The sequence below is a fragment of the Scyliorhinus torazame genome, chromosome 19 (assembly GCF_047496885.1).
Source record: "Scyliorhinus torazame isolate Kashiwa2021f chromosome 19, sScyTor2.1, whole genome shotgun sequence".
NCBI lineage: Eukaryota > Metazoa > Chordata > Chondrichthyes > Carcharhiniformes > Scyliorhinidae > Scyliorhinus > Scyliorhinus torazame.
The window spans coordinates 132055967-132082380 of record NC_092725.1 but is presented as its reverse complement, the minus strand read 5'-3'; the positions used below and the strand labels follow the sequence as shown (position 1 = coordinate 132082380).

Here is a 26414-nt window from a genome sequence, read left to right as displayed (position 1 = left end):
GACCAGGTAAGGCTGGCAGACTTCCTTTCCCTAAAGAACCTTAGTTTCTACAACAATCGCCAATGGTTTCATGGTCATCATTAGACTTTTAATTCCAGATTTGCACTGAATTCAAATGTCAACATCTGCCATGGAGAAATTCGAACCCAGGTCCACAGAGTAAAATATCACTAGTCCGATGACAATACCACTACCACTGCATCCCCAAATATGCACACTTTCTTACAATTAGATTGTGGGTGGCACAGTGGTTAGCACTGCTGCCTCACAGCTCCAGGGACCCGGGTTCAATTCTGGCCTCGGGTGACTGTGTGGAGTTTGCACTTTCTCCCCGTGTCGGCGTGGGTTTCCTCCGGGTGCTCCGGTTTCCTCCCACAGTCCAAAGGTATACAGGTTAGGTGGATTGGCCATGCTAAATTGTTCCATGGTGTCCAAAAGGTTAGGTTGGGTTACTGGATTAAGGGGATAGGGTTGAGGCGTGGGCCTGGATATGGTGCTCTTTCCAAGGGCCGGTGCCGACTCGATGAATCGAATGGCCTCTGTCTGCACTGTAGGAATTCTATGATTCTGGATTAACCTCTGAAAACTTTAATGAATCAATTCTAACCACTATGACCTAAATGGACCAGATTATAATGTATGTTTTCTTTTTAAATAGTTGCCTTTGTAAACTGATGGTTAACAAAATTCGAATCCTGGTGACTTCAAAGCTGGAACACCTGAAGAAGGCAGATAAAATTCTGCTCTTGCATGAGGGCCACTGTTATTTCTATGGGACCTTTTCCGAGCTTCAGGGGGAAAAGCCTGACTTCAGTTCCCAGCTACTGGGCTCCGAGGGTTTTGATAGCTTTAGTGCCGAAAGAAGAACCTCGATTCTCACGGAGACTCTTCGGCGGTGCTCCGTGTCCTCAGGAGATGGGGCAGCCCTGGGAAGCTTCAATGAAACTCAGAAAGCATCGTTTAAGCAGCCACCAACAGAATTCAATGAGAAACGAAAATCATCACTTATAATCAACCCCATAACATCAAACAAAAAATTTTCCCTCATACAAACAGCTTTGTCGTACCCACAGGCGAATGGCGTCGAAGACGCCAGCAGTGAGCCGAGCGAAAGACATTTTTCTCTCATTCCAGAAAATGAACTGGGGGAGTCCACTCTTCCCCGCAGTAATATATTCAAAAGTGAGGTCCCATTTCAGGCACACCGACGGCAATCCGTGCTGGCACTCATGACTAACTCTTCAACGTCCCCGAACAAGATTCATGCACGACGCAACACTGTACGCAAAATGTCCATGGCCTCGCAAACCAACTACACTTCCTCTGAGATAGATATTTACTCAAGGCGCTTATCTGAAGACGGATGCTTCGAGATTAGTGAAGAAATAAATGAAGAGGATTTGAAGGTACGTCAAACCGTTCCGCAGGCTGAAAGTCAGAATGTGACATTTTACATGTAAAGCAACACAGCCTCCCAGGAATTACAGCCAATTTTTAAAAAATGTGCGACGATATAAAAGAAACAAAACCTCATTTAGGATATTACATCTACAAATTGGCTGCATGAAAAATTCATGCTTTTTTATATTATTTCAGGGAGTGTTAACGTTGATTGCCCATCCCTCATTGCTCTTCAGAAAGTGGTGGTGGTTGGAATACAACCGAGTGGCTTGCTGAGCCATTTCAGAGGGTAGTCAACAATCACTCACATTGCTCTGCGTCTGGATTCAGATATAGGACGGATTAGTGAAAATCAGCAGATTTTCATTCTAAAGGACAGTGGTTTTTAAGACAATCTGCTTGTTTCAAGCTCATCAGTACTGATTTTATTTCCAGACTTAGTTAATTAATTTTAAATTCTCCGTGGGATTTTGACACACAGTTGGGAATTATGAATCGATGGCTGATCATATCGAAAGACGTGCTTGTTAGGTGAATTGGACATTCTGAATTCTCCCTCGGTGTATCCGAACAGACGCCGGAATGTGGCGACTAGGGGATTTTCACAGTAACTTCATTGCAATGTTAATGTAAGCCTACTTGTGACACCAATAAAGATTATTATTATTATCATTACCACAACACCACCGGGCTCCTACAATGCTGAGTTGAAGAGTAAGAAAACAAAAAGTAACTATGTTAATGTCCCATTACCAAACAAGAGTTTGAGCTTAACACGATGCCTGAAATATTCCAATAGAATTTTGTTTATATTGTTCTGTGTTGAACTTTAACAATTGGCTTGGGGCAGACATATCAGGAAAACATTTCAAAAGATACATTGATTGGGATAGAGTATACGAAGCTTACAGGAGCTATGTTATTTCACTGACCTCAATTTGCTTACATGTACCATTACAGGATCCATAGATTACACCATCTGGAGCAGAATCAATTCAAGTTGTCTTAAGAATGGAATAGTGAACTTATTCTTCAAAGAAAGGCAATGAGTACATTTGTTCTTGTACTGTAAACGTAACAAAGGGATATAGGAAGGAAACGCAATAAGCAAGGTTATTGGATTTAGCAATAGACTGGAATAGTACAACGCCCAAAGCAAGTAACATAGAACTGCAACAGCAAATCTACCTTTCCTCTGTACATTGGTTCAAAAAAAATCATAGATCATTTTCAGCAATTTTTCTTTGAAATTCCCATGAGTGTCTCTGTCACAAGCTTTCCCATTGATGCTGCTGATGTAAACAGCACATATTTTAGCAGCAATGATACAAATATGCAAATTTGCCTTAAATCTTGCTGCGATGCTCTGGTTATCTATAAGTAGATTGCTCACAGGGTTTTAAAAGGTTTGCAGCATGACCCTGTGTCAACAGCAGGGAAGTCACCAATTTGGGCAAGTTTTTCCTCATGTGTTGGTTTCACAACATCATAATCCAGGCAAGGCTCTTTTGATTATTGCAACATGATGGAACTTTAATTTCAACTCCAAAAAAGTTCCCCTTGTCTATCTAATGTACTGTGTCCAATATGCTCCCAACTCACCACATGTGGCAAATCGACCACAGTATGTCAGATTGATGCTCTTCATCAGGTGAAAGATTTTAATCTGATAGACAGAAGGATCCATTTCACTGAGTTCGTCGTTCTAGATTCTCACTGACACAATCCATGGCTACTTCAAAAGCAATTTGAAAATCTTGCAGGATGTGTAAACTTTCACATCAAAAACTTGCAGCCGAGCTGTAATATCACTCCAGGGCGATGGGCCTGTGTCGGCATTGTCAGCGGGTCAATATACAAGGCGTGAGAGTGATGATCACTCACTGTGAGGAATACTCTGGTGCTCCTCAGGTTATGATTACGTCAGACCCCTGTCTTACTGCCCGCCTACCTACCTGCCTGCCCGCTGGCTCGCCTGTCCGCCTACCCGCCCGCCTGCCCGCCTGCCTGCCTCAGTCCTGACGGTCAAGAGTCATCCTGCTTCTCCCCTCAATGACCATTGACCAGCACCTCTTCATCGCCTCATCGCAGGCTCGCACCCCAACGTTAGGTTGGCGATTCCATTTTTGCCACAGGCTGCCCGCCAGACCGAATGCCGGAAACCTGGCTTCTGCTTTGCCACCTTTACTAGGTGAAAGTTCAGAAACTTCACCCCAGTTCAGGAGATCCGCCTGTGAACTGCTCTGAGTCTCCACCACCTCTCAATGGCGGGCAAACTGTTTCCCCGCTCTAAAGGGGAGTCTGCCAATCAGAGTCCAATGTTGTTCTATGTTGCCTGCTGATAGGCTCAGAGAAATCCGCATCCAAATAAACCTATCAACAAATTTAGAATGACCAACTTTGTGATTGGGGTTGTTCCCATGGTGTTCCCACCACAACAGTCACCTGTCCGTATGGGGCGCCTCCATTGGCCAGGGCCCCACACCTCTGCTAAGGTGCAAGAAGAAAATGAAAAATAAATCCCTTTTTGTACTCATGAAGATAAAGAATGCTAGTGTTGGAAAACAGGATATGTTTACATTTTGGGTACTCAGTAACGGTATAAAAATAAAATCAAAGGAACAAGAGTTGTCATTCAGCCCCTCAAACCTATTCCTACAATTAGTGAGATCACAGGTGACATGTCTCTTAACTCTACCCACGCGACTTGGCCCCATAAAGAATTGCCGTACCGGATAAGACACAAATAGCACTCCCTGCACCTTACCTTAGATAATGTTCTTGACCTTCCTTTATTCAGCACCATTGCATTCCACTGAGATTTTCTGTTGAGGAATACAAATTCCAACTGGGTGACTGTGTAATGAAAAGCGTAAGGTTTAGCACACTGGGCTAAATCGCTGGCTTTTAAAGCAGACCAAGGCAGATCAGCAGCATGGTTCAATTCCCGTACCAGCCTCCCCGAATGTGGCGACTAGGGGCTTTTCACAGTAACTTCATTGAAGCCTACTCGTGACAATAAGCGATTTTCATTTCAATCAGTGAAAAATAATTGTTCAAGCAGTGTTATTCTTACACATTTATTATAATACTGAATGGCTGGTACCCTGAACACACCTATTCAAATTCCCCTTGAAATGCCGTTTCACAGGTGCGTGTCCCTTTTGGTGAGTTTTCCTGTGCAAAGCAGGGTAAACTGGCCAGAGCTTCCTTTTTATACCACTCGAGCATTATTACTGGCAGTTCAGGAAGTGGCATTGACCCATCCATGGAGAAGTTCATTCTCACACCTCCCTAAGGAGAGTAGCATAGCAATTAAAAAACCTCATTCGGTGATATGGTCAGAAAGTGGTTTCAAAACGTCCTTTAATTAATCCCCTTTTCGTTCTCCAATCAATTGTGTGCTATGTGTATAATCAAAGCTTTAGGAAACGGCGGGGCCGCTGCAGATTTAATGAATGTTTTCCCAACGAATTGCCAAATGTGGCGTCAGCTAAATTCAAAGGCGGTTCAGCAATTAACGATTAAGGATGTGGCTTACATGTTACTGGGATTGAAATGAATCCTTCAAAAAAAGAAATTGAGTAACTCGGCTACAGAAACATTGCTGAAACTGAGGGACTCATTAATTATTGTCTGAAATAATATTTTATCCATTTGAACACCTCTCTGTTTTGCTTTAGGAATGTTTTGTTGACGAAGAGGAAATCCGTAACGTTACCACCACGTGGAGCACTTACCTCAGATACATTACCATTAATCGCAGCTTGGTTTTTGTCCTCATCCTTTGCCTCGTGATATTTTTAGCAGAGGTAAGGGAATAAGTAGAAATACGGCAGAAATAATTACCTATTTCCCTCTTCAACATTTTCCCTTTTCTCCAGTCACAAGAGATAGTTCCTCGTATTTAATGAAATGTAAACACATTTTTTGTATTGTACGAGGACAATGACTATAAATTGTTATGTTAAAACAGCCGTAGACAATAAAAGCAGAAAACTTAAAGCGAAAAACTATTTGACAGACATTTGATGGAGAGGGAGATGGGTCATATATCATTTATATTTGTTACGATCCCGGACCAGAATCCAACAGTTGCTAGGGTACCGGACAGACCTCGATATTTTATTTAATGAGTAAGGCTGTGAGTGCCTACCTGTCTTTTAAATCAGGATATTTAATAAAACATTTTTAAAAAAAATTTAGAGTACCCAATTATTTTTGTCCAATTAAGGGGCAATTTTGCTTGGCCAATCCACCTACTCTGCACATCTTTGGGTTGTGGGGGTGAAACCCACGCAGACACGGGGAGAACGTGCAAACTCTTCACGGACAGTGACCCAGGGCCGGGATTCGAACCCGGGTCCTCAGTGCCGTAGGCAGCAATGATAACCATTGTGCCACTGTGCTGCCCCTTAGATATTTAATAAAACATGACCACAGCAGTCAGATACACACATTAACCCAAGCTTTACTGCACCAGATACATATAATACCATATATATCTGGAATTCCAATATTAATCACACAATAAGCTCATGCACATCTGATGCACTTCTGCATTTTTCACAATTTACATCATTGTGGTGTGAATTTATAACACAAAACGTGTTTTCCAAACATCATTATTGCGTGTTTCTCCTTTAAATAATTCTTCCCCTTGTCATTTTACAAGTTTTCACATCTGGATTTTTTAAAAAACAATATCATTTTTGCAATGCATTAGAAACCAGGGGTGCGATTTAGCTGAATGGTTTCTAAGTGTCATTCCAGGCGGGTTTGGTGACAGTTTCTCCCTGGTTCTGTCGGCGTGTCCTCCACCGCTATCTAACTACACTTAGTCATTTCTCTGGGACCTGAAGGATTTCTCTCCGGGCCAGCCCTCATTTAAAATTTGTTTCATCCCTGGGGAGCTGAACCGCCGGCCAAACACGGTGCCCCAATCGATAAGTGAACTTGAGGGTCCCCCACATCTCCCCACCCATGGACAATATCAGCCCCCTCACACACATGGGCATTACCCCACACCCCTCCAAGTGAGGACATCCCACTATGGGGTTGCTAACGGCACCCCTTTTCAGGCTTTCCCAAATAAGGCCCCTTTTATCCCCCTTTCAGGACCCCCACCCTTCACCTACCGAGGCAATGTCCAGCTTATGGCCAAATTTGCAGAAAGTGCAAAGGAAAAAAATCATTTTGCAAAACAATGTTTCACAAGCAAAAAAGTTAATGCAGGGAAGTCAATTAATACAATTGCTGACATTAATTTGGAAGGCACATTTTGGTTGCTGTAGTCTCGGAGGAAGACAGGGCAAACACAGCCAAAAAGAACAAAATGTCGCCTAAAAGAAGAAAAAGTGGTAAAAGTGATACTGGAATAGTGACAAAGGACAAATGGACAGTTTCTTTGTTGATAAATCGATCGCTTATCACTGTGAAGTTAGATACAGGAGCAAGAGCAAACCTCATTAGCATCAGTGATATCAAGACTATGCAATTAAAACCGAGAATATTGAATAAACCAGTCTTGTAGAAGGACTATAATTGTCAGAAAATTGACACATTGGGAATGCATGAATTGGATATAGAAGTAAGAAATAAAGTGGACAAATTAAAATTCTCGATAGTTGCTGAAGGTTGTGAATCGTTATTAGGTGATGAAAGCAATAAATACAACATGCAAAAACAACAAGAAGAAGGAAGATGCTGGTTGCTGCCCAGCCCTCTCACTCTCAGCCCTACCTGGATGGCATCTGGCTCTGGTCCAGTTGCCCTGCTCCCACCGATTCCTTATTCCCCGAGACACAATGCTGGTGCATGACTGGCCTTGTTTGCACCACCTGACTGCTGCACTGCTCACCTTCCACCTCTCACTTGGGTGGCTGGGCCTTGAGCTTGACCCTCGACAATTGCATGTGCTCCTGGCTGGCTGCTGCTGTTGGGTATCTGGCCTAGTGGCCCCGGTTCCTTTTGGTTGGTTGCTTGCCCGCCCTCCTCAGCACTCTCCTGGAAGTCGAGAGTCACCCTGCTGCTCCCCTCGATGGCCATTGGCCAGTGCCTCCTGCTTGCCTTTGCTGAAGGTTTTGCAGGCTCTCACCCTGCTGCTCCCCTCGATGGCCATTGGCCAGCGCCTCCTGCTTGCCTTTGCTGAAAGTTTTGCAGGCTCTCACCCCGCTGTTAGGTGGGAGATCTCACTTTTGCCTCAGGCTAGCCACCACACCAAATGCCAGAAACCTGGCAGCTGCTCTCCACCTTTACTCAATGGAAGTTCAGGAACATCACATCAATTCAGGAGGTCCATGTCTGAACTGCTCAAAGCTTCCACCACCGCTCAACCTCTGGCTAAGTCCAAAGTTGTGCAGTTTAGGTGGATTGGCCGTGATAAAGTTGCCCCTTAAAGTGCAGGTTGGATGGGGTTGCAGGGATAGGGTGGGGAGTGGGCATGGGTGGGGTGTTCTTTCAGAGAGTCAGTACAGACACGATGGGCCAAATTGTCTCCTGCACTATAGAGATTCTAGAATTAACTCCCTCTAAAGGGGAGTCGGCCAATCAGAGCCTGATGTTGTTCTGATAGGTTCATTCAAATTTCTTCAGCCAATCAGCAAATTCAGAGTTACCAAGGCTCTGATTGCTCTTCCCATGAGGGTTCCCACCACAACAGTCACCTCTCCCTATGCCCCGCCTCCCCCCACCATTGGCCGCAGCCCCGCGCTGCTGCGCTGTGTGTATCATTGAAAGTCCGCCTCTGGCTGTTGGCACCGCGAACGAACCAGCCATTCACCAACTGAGCTAATCAACCCCCTGCCATTTAAATGCCGAATGTCAGCTCCAAACTAATCTGGAAGAAAATGTGTTCAAATTTTTTAATCCTCTATCCAACCATTTTGGCTGTATCCACTTTCTATTGTCCATTCTCCACGTAGTGTCTTAGGAAAGCAAAAATGTACGGGCTGGATTGACCGCCCCGCTGCGCCACATTTCTGCTTCACCACGCTGGCGGGATGCCCCGTAACGCCGGCCGGTCAATGGGGTTTCCCATTGTGGGGCAGCCCCACGCCGTCGGGAAACCCCCGGGCTGCCGGCAAAACAGAGCGTCCCGCCGGCGGAGAATCCAGCAGTTTCAGGTTGAAGGAATTAAAAATTCAAGGATCTCAGAAAGCAACCCACACACTTCCTGTGTGATTCTGTTGCCAAAATTTCATGGGTCATATTTATTCTTAAAATGATCGTTTAATGATTTGGAACTGAAAACACCAGAAACAGATTATTCCTGGTTATCCATCATTTGCGGCTGATGGGATAATGCTTCGTGCTAAGAACTTGCTGTATTTTCATACTTTGTAACAATTCCCCTATCGGGAAAATAATCTAGTGGTTGGCATGGCATAAGGCTAGCAAATCTCAAGTACTGCACAAGTGCACATTTTTCTTGCATGTTGACAATCGAGTCAGAACAACATCATGCATTTCTATAGTGTCTTTAACATAGTAAGATGTCCTGAGGCACTTCATAGGAGCCAATATCAAACAGCATTTGACACCAAGCCACAGAAAGAGGCTTTAGGGCAGCTGATCAAAGTGCTCAGGCACAAGCACTCAGCAATCAAGAGTGATTGTCCTGGTTGTTGATTTATATAGTCTTGCATATCCTGGAGTCTCAGAAACCCAGGTAACATCCCCTACCCAGTATCCAGGCTGGGCAGATAACATTAAAACTGTCCCACAGGAATCTAATTGTGCAACCTTAGAAACTGCACATAGGAATCTGAGTGGACTAAATTCAGTAACTTAAGTTCTCTCATTGCCAGCAAAATTTTGAAGTGAATTACTCGGCAATTACCTGATCACGGACGCTCAGTTTGGGTTCCGCCAGGGTCACTCAGCTCTTGACCTCATTACAGCCTTGGTTCAAACATGGACAAAAGAGCTGAATGCCAGAGGTGAGGTGAGAGTGACTGCCCTTGACACCAACGCAGCATTTGACCGAGTGTGGCATCAAGGAGCCCGAGCAAAACTGGAGTCAATGGGAATCAGAGGGGAAATTGTCCACTGGTTGGAGTCATATCTGGCACAAAGAAAGATGGTTGTGGTGGTTGGAGGTCAATCATCTCAGCTCCAGGACATCACTGCAGGAGTTCCCCAGGGCAGTGTCCTAGGTCCAACCATCTTCAGCTACTTCATCAATGTCCTCCCTTCCATCACAAGGTCAGAAGTGGGGATGTTTGTGGATGACTGCACAATCTTCAGCACCATTCGTGACTCCTCAGATACTGAAGCAGTCCATGTCCAAATGCAGCAAGACCTGGACAATATCCAGGCTTGGGCTGACAAGTTGCAAGTTACATTAACATGCCAGGCAATGGCCATCTCATACAAGAGAAGATCTAAGCATCAGCCCTTAACATCCAATGGCATTACCACCGCTGAATCTCCCACAATCAACATCCTGGGAGTTACCGTATAAACAGGTCACCCATCCTTTTGATACCCGCCCTATGCCAGCTCTGGAACCCGCCATCCATCCTGCCAGGCATGAACCTGTGGTTATTACATATCGGGGTCCAGACCGACGCTCCCTCCACCATCTTGTGTCTCTTCCACTGCCATCCTCATCATGTGCCAGGCTCAGTCTGATACAGTTTAAGGTGGTACACCGGGCACACATGACGGCGGCGAGGATGAGCATGTTTTTCAGGGTAGAAGAGAGATGTGCGAGGTGTGCGGGGAACCCAGCAAATCATGTCCATATGTTTTGGGCATGCCCGAAGCTTGGAGTGTTCTGGCAGGGGTTTGCCAGGGCAACGTCCAAGGTGCTAGGTACGCGGGTGAGTCCAGAGGTGGCGATCTTTGGGGTGTTGGAAGACCCGGGAGTTCAGGGAGTGAAAGAGGCCGACGTTCTGGCCTTTGCCTCCCTGGTAGCACGGAGACGGATCTTGTTAATGTGGAGGGACTCGAAGCTCCCAAGTGTGGAGACCTGGGTCAGTGACATGGCTGGGTTTCTCAGCCTCGAGAAAATAAAGTTTGCTTTAAGAGGGTCAATGTTAGGGTTCTCTGGTTAGGGGGCAGCTGTTCGTCGACTTTCTTGGGGAAATTTAATTTAAAATGTCGGCAGTAACAGCTTTCCGAGGGGGGGGGGGATAACTGTTGGGTTTATCTGTTTTTTGTTACTTTCGATGGTCTGTGAAGACAGAGCCGTTCGGGGAAATATCTATTTTTGCACTATGTTAATGTTTAACGCTTATTGCTCTTTTTCTGTTTTTGTGATAAAATTTTACAAATACTTCAATAAAAATATTTTAAAAAAAGAAACAGAACTCAAATGAAAATTGCTTATTGTCACAAGTCGGCTTCAAATGAAGTTACTGTGAAAAGCCCCTAGTCGCCACATGTTCGGGGAATTGAACCATGTTGCTGGCCTGCCTTGGCCGGCTTTCAAAGCCAGCGATTTAGCCCTGTGCTAAACAGCCTCTCAGACTAGTCACATTAATACTGTGGCTACCAGGGCAGGTCAAAGGCTAGGAATCCTACGGCGAGTAACTCACCTTCTGAACCCCCCCCCCCCCCCCCCCCCCCCCCCCCCCGCCAAAGCCTGTCCACCATCTACAAGTCAGGAGTGTAATGGAATACTCTCCACTTGCCTGGATGAGAGCAGCACAAACAACAGTCAAGAAGCTCAACACCAATCCAGGACAAAGCAGCCCACTCGATTGGTGAATGCCTGAAGGGTACCGACATCCCGTTGACGAGACAGAATAGTTGGGACCTATTGATGTAGTTCACTGTCCAGTCATAACATGGAATTCTTCAGATGGCAACTGCCAACCTTAGTGATTTTAGCCTTCTAACAAAAGAGGACAAACGTCAATCTTAATCCGACGTCCGAGGGCAGTCCTGCCAGCTTTGCGGGCAAGTTTCTTTCTGCCCAACCTTTCCAATAATTCCACAGGGGCCAGTCGGTGTTACAAAAGTGGCATAAACCTGCCAACTCCAATAGGGTCATGCTGTCATCTCACTTGCGGGTACGATTCACACTATGCCACGTTATGGCAGTGGGAGAGGATAGGGCAGTTTTAGAAATCAGTGATTTGAAAATCAGGCATTGGGTGGCTGGTCAGCTCTGCAAGTTTACTGTCCTACTGGTAAAGTTAAAGATAACTCTCAGGGCACTTTCGCCATTTTACTTCACCTCTTTCCCTCTCCCTGATAAAATTTGTTATCTTGCTTTGTTACATCAAAGTTTGTTGTTGGCGTGGAATGCGCATGAGAAACTCTCTCAAAAGAGACAAGCTCAAATTCCATCACCCATATCTAAGCAGCCGTTTAGATATGACAATTGCAACACCTTATTTCGATACTTCCCTGATTCCATGAATAACAGAGGTTGTGTGAGGCTGGGCCACTTCGAATCCTGGCAGAAGGTAACAAACAAAATATCATCTTCAGCATGTGCCACATTCATTAAAGAAGATTAGTTGTTGGAAATGTTTCGAACATTGGTAAGGGCAGCACGGTAGCATTGTGGATAGCACGACTGCTTCACAGCTCCAGGGTCCCAGGTTCGATTCCGGCTTGGGTCACTGTCTGTGCGGAGTCTGCACATCCTCCCCGTGTGTGCGTGGGTTTCCTCCGGGTGCTCTGGTTTCCTCCCACAGTACAAAGATGTGCAGGTTAGGTGGATTGGCCATGATAAATTGCACTTAGTGTCCAAAATTGCCTTTAGGGTGGGGTTATGGGGATAGGGTGGAGATGTTGACCTTGGGTAGGGTGCTCTTTCCAAGAGCTGGTGCAGACTTGATGGGCCGAATGGCCTCCTTCTGCACTGTACATTCTATAATTTAAAAAAAAAACATGCCCTTTCTTAAATGAATTTAGTAATTAAATCTGAAGTATTTTTGTCAGTTGACAAACAAAGCAGGTATACCATTTTGGATGCACTCCTCACATACAGTGTCAGAGAACAGTGATCACTGTGCCACTCGTATTCGAGGGCATAGATGTGGCACAGTGGCATCGGTAAATAACATGGGCTGGATTTTCTGATTTGAAGACTAAGGGCTGACGCCGGCGTGGGAACAGTGGCGTTTTACGCCAGAAAAAAACGGTGCAAAAGCTGCACCGATCCTCCGTCTGGTGGGGAGTGAACAGTTGAGCAGCGTAAAGCCCCCGGCTTTACCTGCGGATACGGCCGGAGAATTGCCGGGTCTGTGGCCGCGCATGCGCACGGCAGCGGCCTGCAGCAGCCGCACCGTGCAACATGGCACCGGCTGCGCGCGGACCGGGCCTGTCACATACTGTCCCCCAGTAACCCCCCTCGCCACCCTCTCCCGGACCACCCCCTGCCAGTGCCCCCAGCCCCCGCCAAAGCCGCCCCTTCCCGCGGAAAGGCTTCCCCCCCCCCCCCCGACTTTGACGGCGCTGGACTCAGTCCGCAGCCACCACGGCGGGTTCACGGATTAAAAAAAAGAATACGTGTTCCACGCGGTCGGGAACTCGGCCCATTGGGGGCGGAGCATCGGGGGAGGGTCTCAGGTGATGTCCTGAGACCGTCCATACGGCGTGCGCCGTACTCTTCGAGCATGCCATTTTCGAGGGGGCGGAGCTTCGCAAAAGCAGCACCGCCCCCCATTTTGGCGAAAACGGGATTCTCCGGCCGATCGCCGAATGCGACTTCAGCATCAGCAACCGAAGAATCCCGTCCCAGGTTTCTGGAAATCAACAAAAGGTATTTCAAAGTCTCTTTCTAAACTAACATGACAGGAACTTTCTCTTCATTAACAGCACGTCAGTTAACTGGATATGATGTATTTTGTTCTGAAACGAATTAGAATGGAACTCAGAGTAAAATTAATTACTTTACAAATAAATCCTATTTATTTTCTATTATTACCACACATCCAAACCAAGGCAGCTGAGGATTGATGGAAAACGATCCTCAGGTTTTATCAGCGAGGTGGCGTTTGCACTTTGCTCACCCAAGAAATTACATTAATGTGCTCAATAATTTTGTGGGGAGGGGTGCGGTGCACGGCGGGTGGGTGAGAGAATGTGGTGGAATGAACGGCCACACAACTGTACGTGATCCCCGGAGAAACACGGCCATCAGGTGGGGGGGGGGGGTTGTACAGGGGGAGGGAGGAGTGCCTGGGGGCATGTAAAATTCAGCCCAATGTCAGGATGCCTGTCTTGTTGGCAGGAGCCCTCAAGAAAGTCCTAGGGGAAGAGCTGGATTGGATTATCAGCGGAAAGGGGGCTTGGGGCCTCCGACTGTGACTTCAGCGGTCATGTGAGGCGGTCACTAATGCCTGTGCCACTGAACAAAAGCAAATTTCTTAAAGGGTTCCCGAACAAGCATTCGGTCCCCAACTTACAAATTCAAGTAGCACCCAAAATGTGGTCCGACGAGTCTGCGTGGACTGGATGCAGGCTGGTAAGCAGCTAAACTGATACGCTTTGTATCTGGAATATTTGTGCAATGCATAACAATTTCTACCCTGATGTCTACAAGTTTATTGAGTTTCTTTAAATGGAAGCGTACTGGCAAAATATATATTTTCCCCCATATTATGAATGCTAAGAGGTGCATTTTTACTGACAATTGTTCTTACACATAAATAGTACAAATCACACATATTCAACAGATGGCAAAGGAGTTGGTTTTCTTGTGATTTACAAACAAAGTGTTTTGAGTTCTCTGATACAATATGATGAGATTTTAATTTCACCCTTTCCATTGTTTCTCTGAAGGTGGCTGTCTCTTTGGTTGGACTATGGATCGTCAATGGGTAAGTGTAAACGAGACTTGAGATTTGGGCGACGTAATTCCACCCAGGTATTGTTTCGTGGCTACATGTTATCAGCACCTGACTTGGACACAACATTGACTCGGCTAGACTACCAAACAAAAGCTGGTGGTTGCCAGCTTGATTGGCGAATACAATAGCATGTACTGTCAGGAACAATTTCCTCAGACTAATTTTTTAAATTTTACTTGAATTGCGAGTAATGATTAATACAAACCTCTGACCTAAAGGAGAGACGTGACCAGGATATATGAGTCATCTCTTTCAAAGTGCATTCCAGAAAAGTGCAGCAATTTGGCTCCAATCTTGAGAAAATTAAATGAATTAAACATTTTTATCCATTGTTAATATACGTTGTTATGTCTGTGGCGTTCTCCAATATGTCATGTTGGTTTAATATAAGGCTTCTGTTTGGGGGCTGGATTAGCCAAATTGGCTGGACAGATGGTTTGTGATGCACAGTGAGGCCAACAGCGTGGGTTTAATCCCCGTACCGGCTGAGGTTATTCATGAAGGCCCCGCTTCGCAACCTTGCCATTCGCCTGAAGTTTGTTGACCCTGAGATTAAATCACCACCAGCCAGCTCTCCCCCCTCAAAGGGGAAAGCAGCCTATAGTCATCCGGGACTATGGCGACTTTACATTATTTTAAGTAAGTTCAGCGTGAAAAGAAAATCACCTCTGGTTTATTGTTCACTCTTTAGTGTTTCAGTCAATTTATACACTGACTTACCGTAAAGAGTATGCTTCCTGGTTGTAATCACCTTTAAGCAATAAACACTAACTTCAATTATTCGCAATTGTTTACGATGGTCACGACTGCTGCCTTTGTTTTGGTTACCTTTTAGCCTGGTTCACATTTTCTCTCTTTTTGAAATCCCCAACGTTCCTGATTGCTGCTCCATCTTCCCAATAACTTTATCAATGAAAAAATACACGTTGAGCCTTTCCCCTCCTTAAGTGGACGATTTTTAACCCCGTTCAATATGTCGCTGCTTCAAAACCCAGAAACTTTTTTTTCAACCTATACTTTACACTTGTGCCAGACTCGGAAGAATAAGTTTGTGGGGCGGGATTCTCTGACCCCCCCGCCGGGTCAGAGAATCGCCAGCGTGAATCCCGCCGCCTCAACGCTGGCTGCCGAATTCTACCCCCCCCCCCCCCCCACCAAGCGATTTTCCGCCCCGTGATGGGCCGAGCGGCTGCCCGTTTTCGGCCAGTCCTGCCTGCGTAAATCACAACAGGTCCTTACCGGCGGGACCTGGCTCTGCGGGTGGCCTGCGGAGTCCTCGGGGGGGGGGGTGCAAGGGGGGGATCTGGCTCCGGGGGGGGGGGCGGGGGGGGGGGGGCACGGTGGCCTGGCCCGCGATCGGGGCCCACCAATCCACGGGCAGGCATGTGCCGTGGGGGCACTCTTTCCCTCCGCGCCAGCCGCTGTGAACCTCCGCGATGGCCGGCGCGGAGAAGAACCCCCCGGTGCATGCGCGGGGATCACGCCAGCGGTTCGGCGCTTGCGTCAGAACACGCTGGCGCTCCCGCGCATGCGGCAACTCGCGCCAGCCGGCAGAGACCGTTCGGTGCCAGTTGGCGTGGCGCCAATCCCTCCAGCGCCGGCCTAGCACCCGAAGGTGTGGAGGATTCCGCACCTACGGGGCGGCCCGACGCCGGACTGATTCACGTCACTCCTTGGCGCCGGTACGGCCTGCCCCGCTGGTAAGTGGAGAATCCCGCCCTTGGTCTTTTAAATGTGAGGTTCTATCAGTATCCAGTGGGCATTGCACACAACACAGAGACAATGAATAAAAAGCGTTCATGATCATGGAGGCATTGAGATGATATTTGATTTTTGGCACAATGGTTGAACCTTTAGAGCAATCCAGCAACTGACTTCAAACATTCCCCCCCACTGGCAGCGACAGTGCTTACACAACTGGCCTCCTGTAATCTCCAGAAACAGATCAATTAAACATAAAATTAGTATATAGGATATTTCACTGTTGGCAGTGTGATTGCAGAACTCACGAGCTGTGAATGAATTATGAACATTTCTTCCCAGGAGTGAAAGAACAAGAACAATTTGTTCCAAGAGGATTGGGTTGAAAGTTAAAATGGTTCCGGAACACAGACCTTTTTAAATGCTTTGCTGCATCGTCCGAGAAAGGTGTTGTGTAAAGTGGTCTTAGTCTGGCTTTTGGAGCTGAGTGTGGGTTTTATTTTCAATAAAGTGGTTTTGCGAGATAGAGCAACCTTTTTGGTGGTATGTCTGCTGTGCATAAAGCGATAATTTTATTTTAATCTCTTTGGGCTGCATTAATTGACAAAAATGCTTGGAGTCGTGCCAGAGATTAAAACGGACAAACTCTGGAACCGGAACTCAAACCACCCACTTCCCATTTGAACAGAAACGTAGAAAATAGGAGCAGGGGTAGTCCATTTGTCCCGTCGAGCCTGCTTGCCATTCATTGGGCGTGAATCAGTGACCCCATTGGGCGAGAGCCCCAAATTGGGTTCTGCGCCAGGCCGATCGCAAGTCACCTGACTAGCTTCACCTGGCGCGATCTGGATTTTGCCCTCACTGGACGAGATCCAGATCTGAATATTTATGGGTTGACTGGGTGCCGTTTAGGACTGGTCCGCTGGTGGACTCGGCGTTACGACACCCGAGGTATTCTCCCAGGCCATTGGAGACTCCGGTTTGGTTGGGGACAGGGCTGGGTGGTACCCTGGCAATCCCACCTCACCTGAGCACCTTGGCACTACAGGCCTGGCACCCTCTAAGTATGGCCTCAGTGCAGAGAAATTTCCTTAGGCCAAAAAAACAGCAATGTGCCACTGAATAGCGGGGTGATTCTCAGCACTGCAGTCACCCTAAACACGACCAGAAGCGGACTTAGTTTGAAGTCCGCTGAATCGCGTCCATTCTGATCATGGCTGATCATCCAACTCAGTAATCTGTTCCCACTTTCCCCCCATATCCTTTGATCCCTTTAGCCCCAAGAGCTACATTTAACTCCTTCTTGAAAACATACAGGGCTGGATTCTTCGGCCACGCCTGCCCTAATATCGCCACGGGCGGGACGCGGATCATGTAAAGGTCCATTGACCTCGGGCAGGAATGTCCGGTCGCTGGGCGAGCGTGGCCGGAGAATCCCGGCCATAATGTTTAGGCCACAATTACTTTCTGTGTTGGCGAATGCCACAGACCGACCACTCTGTGGAGTTATTACATTTAGTTCCTCATCTAAATGATTGATATATATTGTGAATAGCTGATCCCTGTGGTACCCCACCAATCACTGCCTGCCACTTGGAAAACAACCTGTTTATCCCTACTCTTTCTCTCCTGTCTGCCAACCAGTTTTTTAATACATCTCAATACACTGCACAATCCCATGCGCTTTAATTTTACCCACTAATGTCTTATTTTGTCAAAAGCCTTCTGAAAGTCTAAATAAACCACATCCACTGGCTCCCCCTTGTCAACTCTTCTAGTTATATCCTTGTAGAATTCCAGTAGATTTGTCAAACATGCTTTCCCTTTTGTAAATCCATGCTGTTGCTGGCCGATCCTGTCATTGTTTTCCAAGTGCCCTGCTATTAAATCTTTTATCATGGACTCTAGCAATTCCCCACTACCGGGTGCATCAGGCTGACTGGTCTATAATTTCCTGTTTTCTCTCCACCTTCCTTTGTAAATAGTGGGGTTACATTAGCTATCCTCCAATCTCTGGGAACTGTTCCAGAGTCTATAGAATCTTGGAAGACGGCCAACAATGCATCAACTATTTCTCGGCCCACTTCCTTAAGTATTCTGGGATGTAGATTATCAGGCCCTGGGAATTTATTGGCCTTCACTCCCATCAATTTCCCCACCACCATTTCTCTACGAATATTGATCCCCTTCAGTTCCTCCCTCTCACTAAACCTTGAGTTCCCCAACATTTCTGGTAATAATTTGTGTCCTCCTTTGCGAAGAGAGAACCAAAGTATGTATTTGGTTGGTCAGCCATTCCTTTGTTCCCCAGTGTAAATTACACTGTTGTCATGTGAGAGTACCTTTAAGGACTTCCGGGTGCGGCGATGACCAGCTAAGTCGCACGTTTCGGCAGCTCCCGGTGGAACGGACTTTTGGGCTCTCAATAGGAGCCCCATCGGCAATTTTAACGGCAAATAACACTGTGCGGTAATCCAGAAGGGAATCCCCCCCGGACACGGATGGAAAAAAGAGAGGAAAGTAGCCGGATTGCAGTGGATCTTCAGGAGCAGCGGCCTGGAAGGCAGGCACAAAGCAAGATGGCGTCGGAGGGAGGCAGTTTAATATGGGGCCCTGACCAACAAGAGTTCCTGCGGCGTTGCGTAGATGAACTCAAAAAGGAGATGAAGAACGAGCTGTTGGCCCCGATATTACAAGCGATTGAGGGGCTAAAGGAGGAGCAAAAGACCCAGGAACTGGAGCTTCAGGTCGTGAAGGCAAAGGCTGCTGAGAATGAGGACGACATACAGGGCCTGGTGGTGAAAACGGAGATGCACGAGGCACAACACAAAAGATGTGTGGAAAGGCTGGAGGTGCTGGAGAACAATGCGAGGAGGAAGAACTTAAGGATTTTTGGTCTTCCCGAAGGTGCAGAAGGGGCGGACGTCGGGGCATATGTGAGCACGATGCTGCACTCGTTAATGGGATCGGAGGCCCCGACGGGTCCTCTGGAGGTGGAGGGAGCCTATCGGGTTATGGCGCGAAGACCGAGGGCTGGAGAAATTCATCAAGCAATAGTTGTGAGATTTCTCCGATACAAGGACAGAGAGATGGTCCTCAGATGGGCCAAGAAAACTCGGAACAGTAGGTGGGAGAATGCGGTGATCCGCGTGTATCAAGATTGGAGTGCGGAGGTGGCGAGAAGGAGGGCAAGCTTTAATCGGTCCAAGGCCGTGTTGCATAAAAGGAAGGTCAAATTCGGAATGTTGCAACCGGCAAGACTGTGGGTCACACATCTAGGGAAACACCACTATTTCGAAACGGCAGACGAGGCGTGGACAATTATTGTCGAGGAGAAGCTGGAGTGAGCGGGCCAGAAAAAGAACGTTTGGGACAAAAGTGGGGGGGTGAATTTGTGGGATGAAGGGGGAAAAGGGGGAAGAGAGGACTTCCCAGGTTGTTAACCTGCGACCCTGTAACTTCTCTCTCTTCCCCATGTCGTGGGGGAGGGGGTGAGGGAGGATGAGGAGCTGTGGGCGCCGGCCATTGGGGGCGGGGCCAAAAGGGGTAGCGCGGGCTTTGTTCCCGCGCTATGGTAATCATGGCGGGAACAGGGAAGCAGGAAGCAGGGGGCCTCGCACAGTGTGAGCCGAGGTCACGGGGGAAGCCGAGGTCGGCCAGAGTTTGCTGACTTCCGGGAGCAACATGGGGGGTGCAATTACGCTAGCTTGGGATATAGCGGGGGGGTGGGGGGGGGGGGGGGGTAACTGGGTTGCTGCTGCTGGGGAGAAGAGGGAGCTGGTATGGGAGGGGGGGTCGGGGCGGGGGTGCGCCGCCTGGGGGGGATACAGCTACGTGGGAACCGGGTGAGGAGCTGGATTGAAAAAGGAAATGGCTCGTCGTCAGGGGGGGGGGGGGGGCGGGGAGGTAAAGAGCCCCCCAACCCGGTTGATCACGTGGAATGTGAGAGGGCTGAACGGGCCGATTAAGAGGGCACGGGTACTCGCACACCTAAAGAAACTTAAGGCAGATGTGGTTATGCTTCAGGAGACGCATCTGAAGCTGACAGACCAGGTTAGACTTCGCAAAGGATGGGTAGGGCAGGTGTTTCATTCGGGGCTAGATGCAAAAAACAGGGGGGTGGCCATACTAGTGGGGAAGCGGGTAATGTTTGAGGCAAAGACCATAGTGGCGGATAGTGGGGGCAGATACGTGATGGTGAGTGGCAAACTGCAAGGGGAGGCGGTGGTATTAGTGAACGTGTATGCCCCGAACTGGGATGATGCCAATTTTATGAGGCGTATGTTAGGACGAATCCCGGACCTAGAAGTGGGGAAGTTGGTAATGGGTGGAGACTTTAATACGGTGCTGGACCCGGGGCTGGACAGATCGAGGTCCAGGACTGGAAGGAGGCCGGCTGCAGCTAGGGTGCTTAAGGATTTTATGGTGCAGATGGGAGGAGTAGATCCCTGGAGATTTAGTAGACCTAGGAGTAAGGAGTTTTCGTTTTTCTCCTATGTACATAAAGTATTTTCACGAATAGATTTTTTTGTTTTGAGAAGGGCACTGATCCCAAAGGTGACGGGGACGGAGTACACGGCTATAGCCATCTCGGATATTGCTCCACACTGGGTGGACCTGGAGATAGGGGAAGAAAAATAACAGTTTCCACCCTAGAGAATGGGATTATTGGCAGATGAGGGGGTGTGTTTAAGGGTGAGGGGGTGTATTGAAAGGTACTTGGAACTTAATGATAATGGGGAGGTACAGGTGGGAGTGGTCTGGGAGGCACTGAAGGCAGTGGTTAGAGGGGAGCTGATATCTATTAGGGCACATAAAGGAAAGCAGGAGGGTAGGGAAAGGGAGCGGTTGTTGAAAGAACTTCTGAGGGTGGACAGACAATACGCGGAGGCACCGGAGGAGGGACTGTACAGGGAAAGGCAAAGGCTACATGTAGAATTTGACTTGTTGACTACGGGTAATGCAGAGGCACAATGGAGGAAGGCACAGGGTGTACAGTACGAATACGGGGAGAAGGCGAGTAGGTTGTTGGCCCACCAACTGAGGAAAAGGGGAGCAGCGAGGGAGATAGGGGGGGTGAGGAGGGAGAGATGGAGCGGGGAGCGGAGAGAGTGAATGGAGTGTTCAAGGCATTTTATGAAAGATTATATGAAGCGCAGCCCCCTGGACGGGAAGGAGAGAATGATGTGCTTTCTGGATCAGCTGGAATTTCCTAAGGTGGAGGAACAGGAGAGAGTGGGGCTGGGAGCACAGATTGAGACGGAGGAAGTAGTGAAAGGGATTGGAAGCATGCAGGCGGGGAAGGCCCCGGGACCAGACATTCCCAGTTGAATTCGATAAGAAATATTTGGACTTGCTGGCCCCGCTACTGATGAGAACCTTTAATGAGGCGAGGGAAAGGGGGCAGCTGCCCCCGACTATGTCAGAGGCAACGATATCGCTCCTCCTAAAGAAGGAAAAAGACCCGCTGCAATGCGGGTCATACAGGCCCATTTCCCTCCTGAATGTGGATGCTAAGATTCTGGCCAAGGTAATGGCAATGAGGATAGAGGATTGTGTCCCGGGGGTGGTCCATGAGGACCAAACTGGGTTTGTGAAGGGGAGACAGCTAAATACAAATATACGGAGGCTGCTAGGGGTAATGATGATGCCCCCACCAGAGGGGGAAATGGAGATAGTGGTGGCGATGGATGCCGAGAAAGCATTTGATAGAGTGGAGTGGGATTATTTGTGGGAGGTGTTGAGGAGATTTGGCTTTGGGGATGGGTATATCAGGTGGGTACAGTTGCTGTATAGGGCCCCGATGGCGAGCGTGGTCACGAATGGATGGGGGTCTGACTATTTTCGGCTCCATAGAGGGACGAGGCAGGGATGTCCTCTGTCCCCGTTATTGTTTGCATTGGCGATTGAACCCCTGGCCATGGCACTGAGGCGTTCCAGGAAGTGGAGGGGAGTACTTAGGGGGGGAGAAGAACACCGGGTATCTCTGTATGCGGATGATTTGTTGCTATATGTGGCGGACCCGGCGGAGGGGATGCCAGAGATAATGCGGATACTTGGGGAGTTTGGGGATTTTTCAGGGTATAAACTGAACATGGAGAAAAGTGAGTTATTTGTGGTGCATCCGGGGGAGCAGAGCAGAGAGATAGAGGATTTACCGTTGAGGAAGGTAACAAGGGACTTCCGGTACCTGGGGATCCAGATAGCCAAGAATTGGGGTACATTACATAGGCTTAATTTAACACGGCTGGTGGAACAGATGGAGGAGGATTTCAAGAGATGGGACATGGTGTCCCTGTCATTGGCAGGTAGGGTGCAGGCGGTTAAAATGGTGGTCCTCCCGAGATTCCTTTTTGTGTTCCAGTGCCTCCCGGTGGTGATCACGAAGGCTTTTTTCAAAAGAATTGAGAAGAGCATTATGAGTTTTGTGTGGGCCGGGAAGACCCCGAGAGTGAGGCAGGGATTCTTGCAGCATAGTAGGGACAGCGGGTGGCTGGCACTACCGAGCCTAAGCGAGTACTACTGGGCCGCCAATGTTTCAATGGTGTGTAAGTGGATGGGAGAAGGGGAGGGAGCGGCGTGGAAGAGATTGGAGAGGGCGTCCTGCAGGGGGACTAGCCTGCAAGCAATGGTGACGGCGCTGTTGCCGTTCTCACCAAAGAAATACACCACAAGCCCGGTGGTGGTGGCTGCATTGAAAATTTGGGGGCAGTGGAGACGGCATAGGGGAGGGACGGGAGCTTCGGTGCGGTCCCCGATAAGAAACAATCATAGGTTCGTTCCGGGGAGAATGGATGGGGGATTTGGAGCATGGCAAAGAGCTGGGGTAGTACAATTAAGAGATCTATTTGTAGATGGGACGTTTGTGAGTCTGGGAGCGCTGACGGAGAAATATGGGTTGCCCCAAGGGAATGCATTTCGGTATATGCAATTGAGGGCTTTTGCGAGGCAACAGGTGAGGGAATTCCCGCAGCTCCCGACGCAGGAAGTGCAGGATAGAGTGATCTCAGAGACATGGGTGGGGGACGGTAAGGTGGCGGACATATACAGGGAGATGAGGGACGAGGGGGAGATCATGGTAGATGAGCTGAAAGGGAAATGGGAAGAAGAACTGGGGGAGGAGATTGAGGAGGGGCTGTGGGCTGATGCCCTACGTAGGGTAAACTCATCGTCCTCGTGTGCCAGGCTAAGCCTGATACAATTTAAGGTGTTACACAGGGCGCATATGACTGGAGCACGGCTTAGTAAATTTTTTGGGGTAGAGGATAGGTGTGCGAGATGCTCGAGAGGCCCAGCGAATCACACCCACATGTTCTGGTCATGCCCGGCACTACAGGGGTTCTGGGTGGGGGTGGCAAAGGTGCTTTCGAAGGTGGTGGGGGTCCGGGTCGAACCAAGCTAGGGGTTGGCTATATTTGGGGTTGCAGAAGAGCCGGGAGTGCAGGAGGCAAGAGAGGCTGACGTGTTGGCCTTTGCGTCCCTTGTAGCCCGGCGCAGGATATTGTTAATGTGGAAGGAAGCCAAACCCCCGGGTGTGGAGACCTGGATAAACGATATGGCAGGGTTCATAAAGTTAGAACGGATTAAGTTTGTGTTAAGGGGTTCGGCTCAGGGGTTCACCAGGCGGTGGCAACCGTTCGTCGACTACCTCACAGAAAGTTAGAGCGAATGGAAAGGAAGTAGATAACAGCAGCAACCCAGGGGGGAGGGGGGGGGGTGGGGGGGAGGAATCGGACGGACTCTCAGGGATGTTATTGTATATGTATAGGTATTTGGTATATGTAATTGGACATTGGATTGTTGGATTGTATTTTTGGAGAGTATTTATTTTGGACAAGGCAGTTGCCATTTAGTTTTATTCCTCGCAAGTTGGTTTTCATACTCTATCTTCCCCTCTTAATCAATCCCTTTATCATCCTTTGCTGAATTCTAAACTACTCCCAATTCTCAGGCCTCCTGTTTTACTGGCCAATTTGCATGCCTCTCCCTTGGATTGCATGCTGCCTCTAATTTCCCTAGAAGGCCATGGTTTGGCCACCTTTCCCATTTTATTTTTGCGCCAAACAGGAATGACCAATTGTTGCAGTTAACCCATGCGCTCTTTGAATGTTTGCCATTGCCTATCCACGTCATCCCTTTAAGTAACGTTCCCCAATCCATCATAGTCAACTTGCGCCTTATACCATCCCAGTTTCCTTTATGTAGATTCAGGGCCCTCGTCTCAGAATCACTCTCCAACTTGAGGAAGAATTCTATCATATTATGGTCACTCATCCCATTGTTGCGTTGCACAACAAGATTATCATTGATTCGTCTCTCATTACATTCCTTGCTCCATTCCCATTATTTTTCACTGTGGCCCTGTTTGATTCTTGCCCTTGATTTCTCTGCCTATCACTTTTCTTATTCCCCTTTCTGTCTTTCGTTCTTGGCCATTTTCTCCACTCCTGTGGCTGCTTGCATAGGTTCCCATCCCCCTGCCATTTTAATTGGAATCCTCCCCAACTGCTCTAGCCAATACTCCACCTAGGACACCAGTCCCAGTCGTGCCCAGATGTAACCTATCCAGTTTGTACAGGTCCCACCTCCCCCAGAACCGGTCCCAATATCCCAGGAATGTGAAACCCTCCCCCTCACACCAGCTACGTATTATCCTAATATATCCTGCTATTTCTGTTCTGACTGGCGCATGGCACTGGTGGTAAACCTGACATCACTACCTTTGAGGTCCTACTTTTCAACTTACTTCCTAACTCCTTATGTGCTGCTTTTAGAACCTCATCCCTTTTTTTTCCCTATGTCGTTTGTACCAATGTATACAACAATCACTGTCTGTTCATCCACCTCCTCCAGAATGTCCTGTAGCCGCCCTGAGACATCCTTGACCCTCGCACCAGGGAGGCAACATACCATCCTGAAGTCTCAAACTGAAACAACTGTAACTATTACATTCCCATGCTTTTTTACTCCTTCCCTGTGCTGCGGAACAAACTGTGTTGCAACAGATCTGGCTGTTGTTGCTTTCCCCTGAGAGGCCATTCCCCCCAACAGTATCCAAAGCAGTATAGCTGTTCTGCAGGGGACTACTGCACTGCTCGCCTAGCCCTCCTGCGCTGCCTGGTGGTTACCCATTCCATTCCTGCCTGTGGAGTCTAAGCCTGCGGTGCGGCTGCCTCGCTTTACGTGCTATCCACAATACTCTCCACCTCGTGGATGCTCCACAGTGTCCCCAACCGCCGATCCAGCTCCGAACCCGTACTTGTTGGAGCTGCAGCTGGAGCCACCTACGACACACGTGCTGGTCCCCGGGCACTGGCAATGTTCCCGAGTTCCCAACCACAGCACCATGGCTTTGAGATCTCCTGCCTCTTACCTCTTTAAATTAAACATTTTGGAAGATACTTAAAATCGAATAATATCAATTACTCTCAGGCTCTTCTTTCCTGTCCTTGTTCGTACAGAATGTAGCCCTTACAAATTATAGACCACAACATAAAGATCTACAATATAAAAGCGATAAAGGTAGTAAATACTTACCCGACTGTATTCACCCAATCAGCTGCTTCGACTTGCCCCTCACAACTTTTGTACACTGACATCACCTCAGGAGCGCCAAACTCCAAGCTAGCACTCTTCTCTTAGTCCCGTTCTTTCTCGTGCTCCTTTATCCTCCCGGCTCTGCTCTCAGACTCGCTCTGTCTCTCGCTCATTTTATCTCCCGGCTTTGCTCTCAGTCTCACTCTTCCTCACGCTCCTTTATCCTCAAGGCTCTGAATCAGTCTTGCTCTTTCTCACGCTCCTGTGTCTCCTTCAATTCTCTCTCAGTCTCCCTCTTTCTCACGCTCTTTTATCACGCCAGCTCCGCTCTCAGTCTCGCTCTTTCTGTCGCTCTTTTATCTCCCGGCTCCGCTCTCAGTCTCACTCTGTCTCATGCTCTTTTATCTCGCTGGCTCCGCTCTCAGTCTCACTCTGTCTCATGCTCTTTTATCTCGCCGGCTCCGCTCTCAGTCTCGCTCTTTCTGTCGCTCTTTTATCTCCCGGCTCCGCTCTCAGTCTCACTCTGTCTCATGCTCTTTTATCTCGCCGGCTCCGCTCTCAGTCTCGCTCTTTCTCACGCTCTTTTATCTCGCCGGCTCCGCTCTCAGTCTCGCTCTTTCTCACGCTCTTTTATCTCGCCAGCTCCGCTCTCAGTCTCGCTCTTTCTCACGCTCTTTTATCTCACCGGCTCCGCTCTCAGTCTCCCTCTTTCGCTCGCTCTTTTATCTCGCCGGCTCCGCTCTCAGTCTCGCTCTTTCTCACGCTCTTTTATCTCGCCGGCTCCGCTCTCAGTCTCACTCTGTCTCATGCTCTTTTATCGCTCGGCTCCGCTCTCAGTCTCGCTCTTTCTCACGCTCTTTTATCTCGCCGGCTCCACTCTCAGTCTCGCTCTTTCTCACGCTCCTTTGTCTCCTTGAATTCGCTCTCAGTCTCGCTCTTTCTCACGCTCTTTTACACGCCGGC

General features: G+C 48.3%; 1 protein-coding gene across 4 annotated transcripts in view; it reads left to right on the top strand.

Annotated features, from left to right (window-relative positions):
- cftr (CF transmembrane conductance regulator) overlaps positions 1 to 26414 on the top strand; it is a 222753-nt gene that overhangs the window by 120767 nt on the left and 75572 nt on the right. For all 4 annotated transcript variants that reach the window (XM_072485246.1, XM_072485243.1, XM_072485244.1 and 1 more), the window contains 3 exons: positions 659 to 1406; positions 5085 to 5213; positions 14146 to 14183. In XM_072485246.1, coding sequence (XP_072341347.1) covers positions 659 to 1406; positions 5085 to 5213; positions 14146 to 14183 — 915 coding nt within the window. The remainder of the gene's footprint in view (positions 1 to 658; positions 1407 to 5084; positions 5214 to 14145; positions 14184 to 26414) is intronic.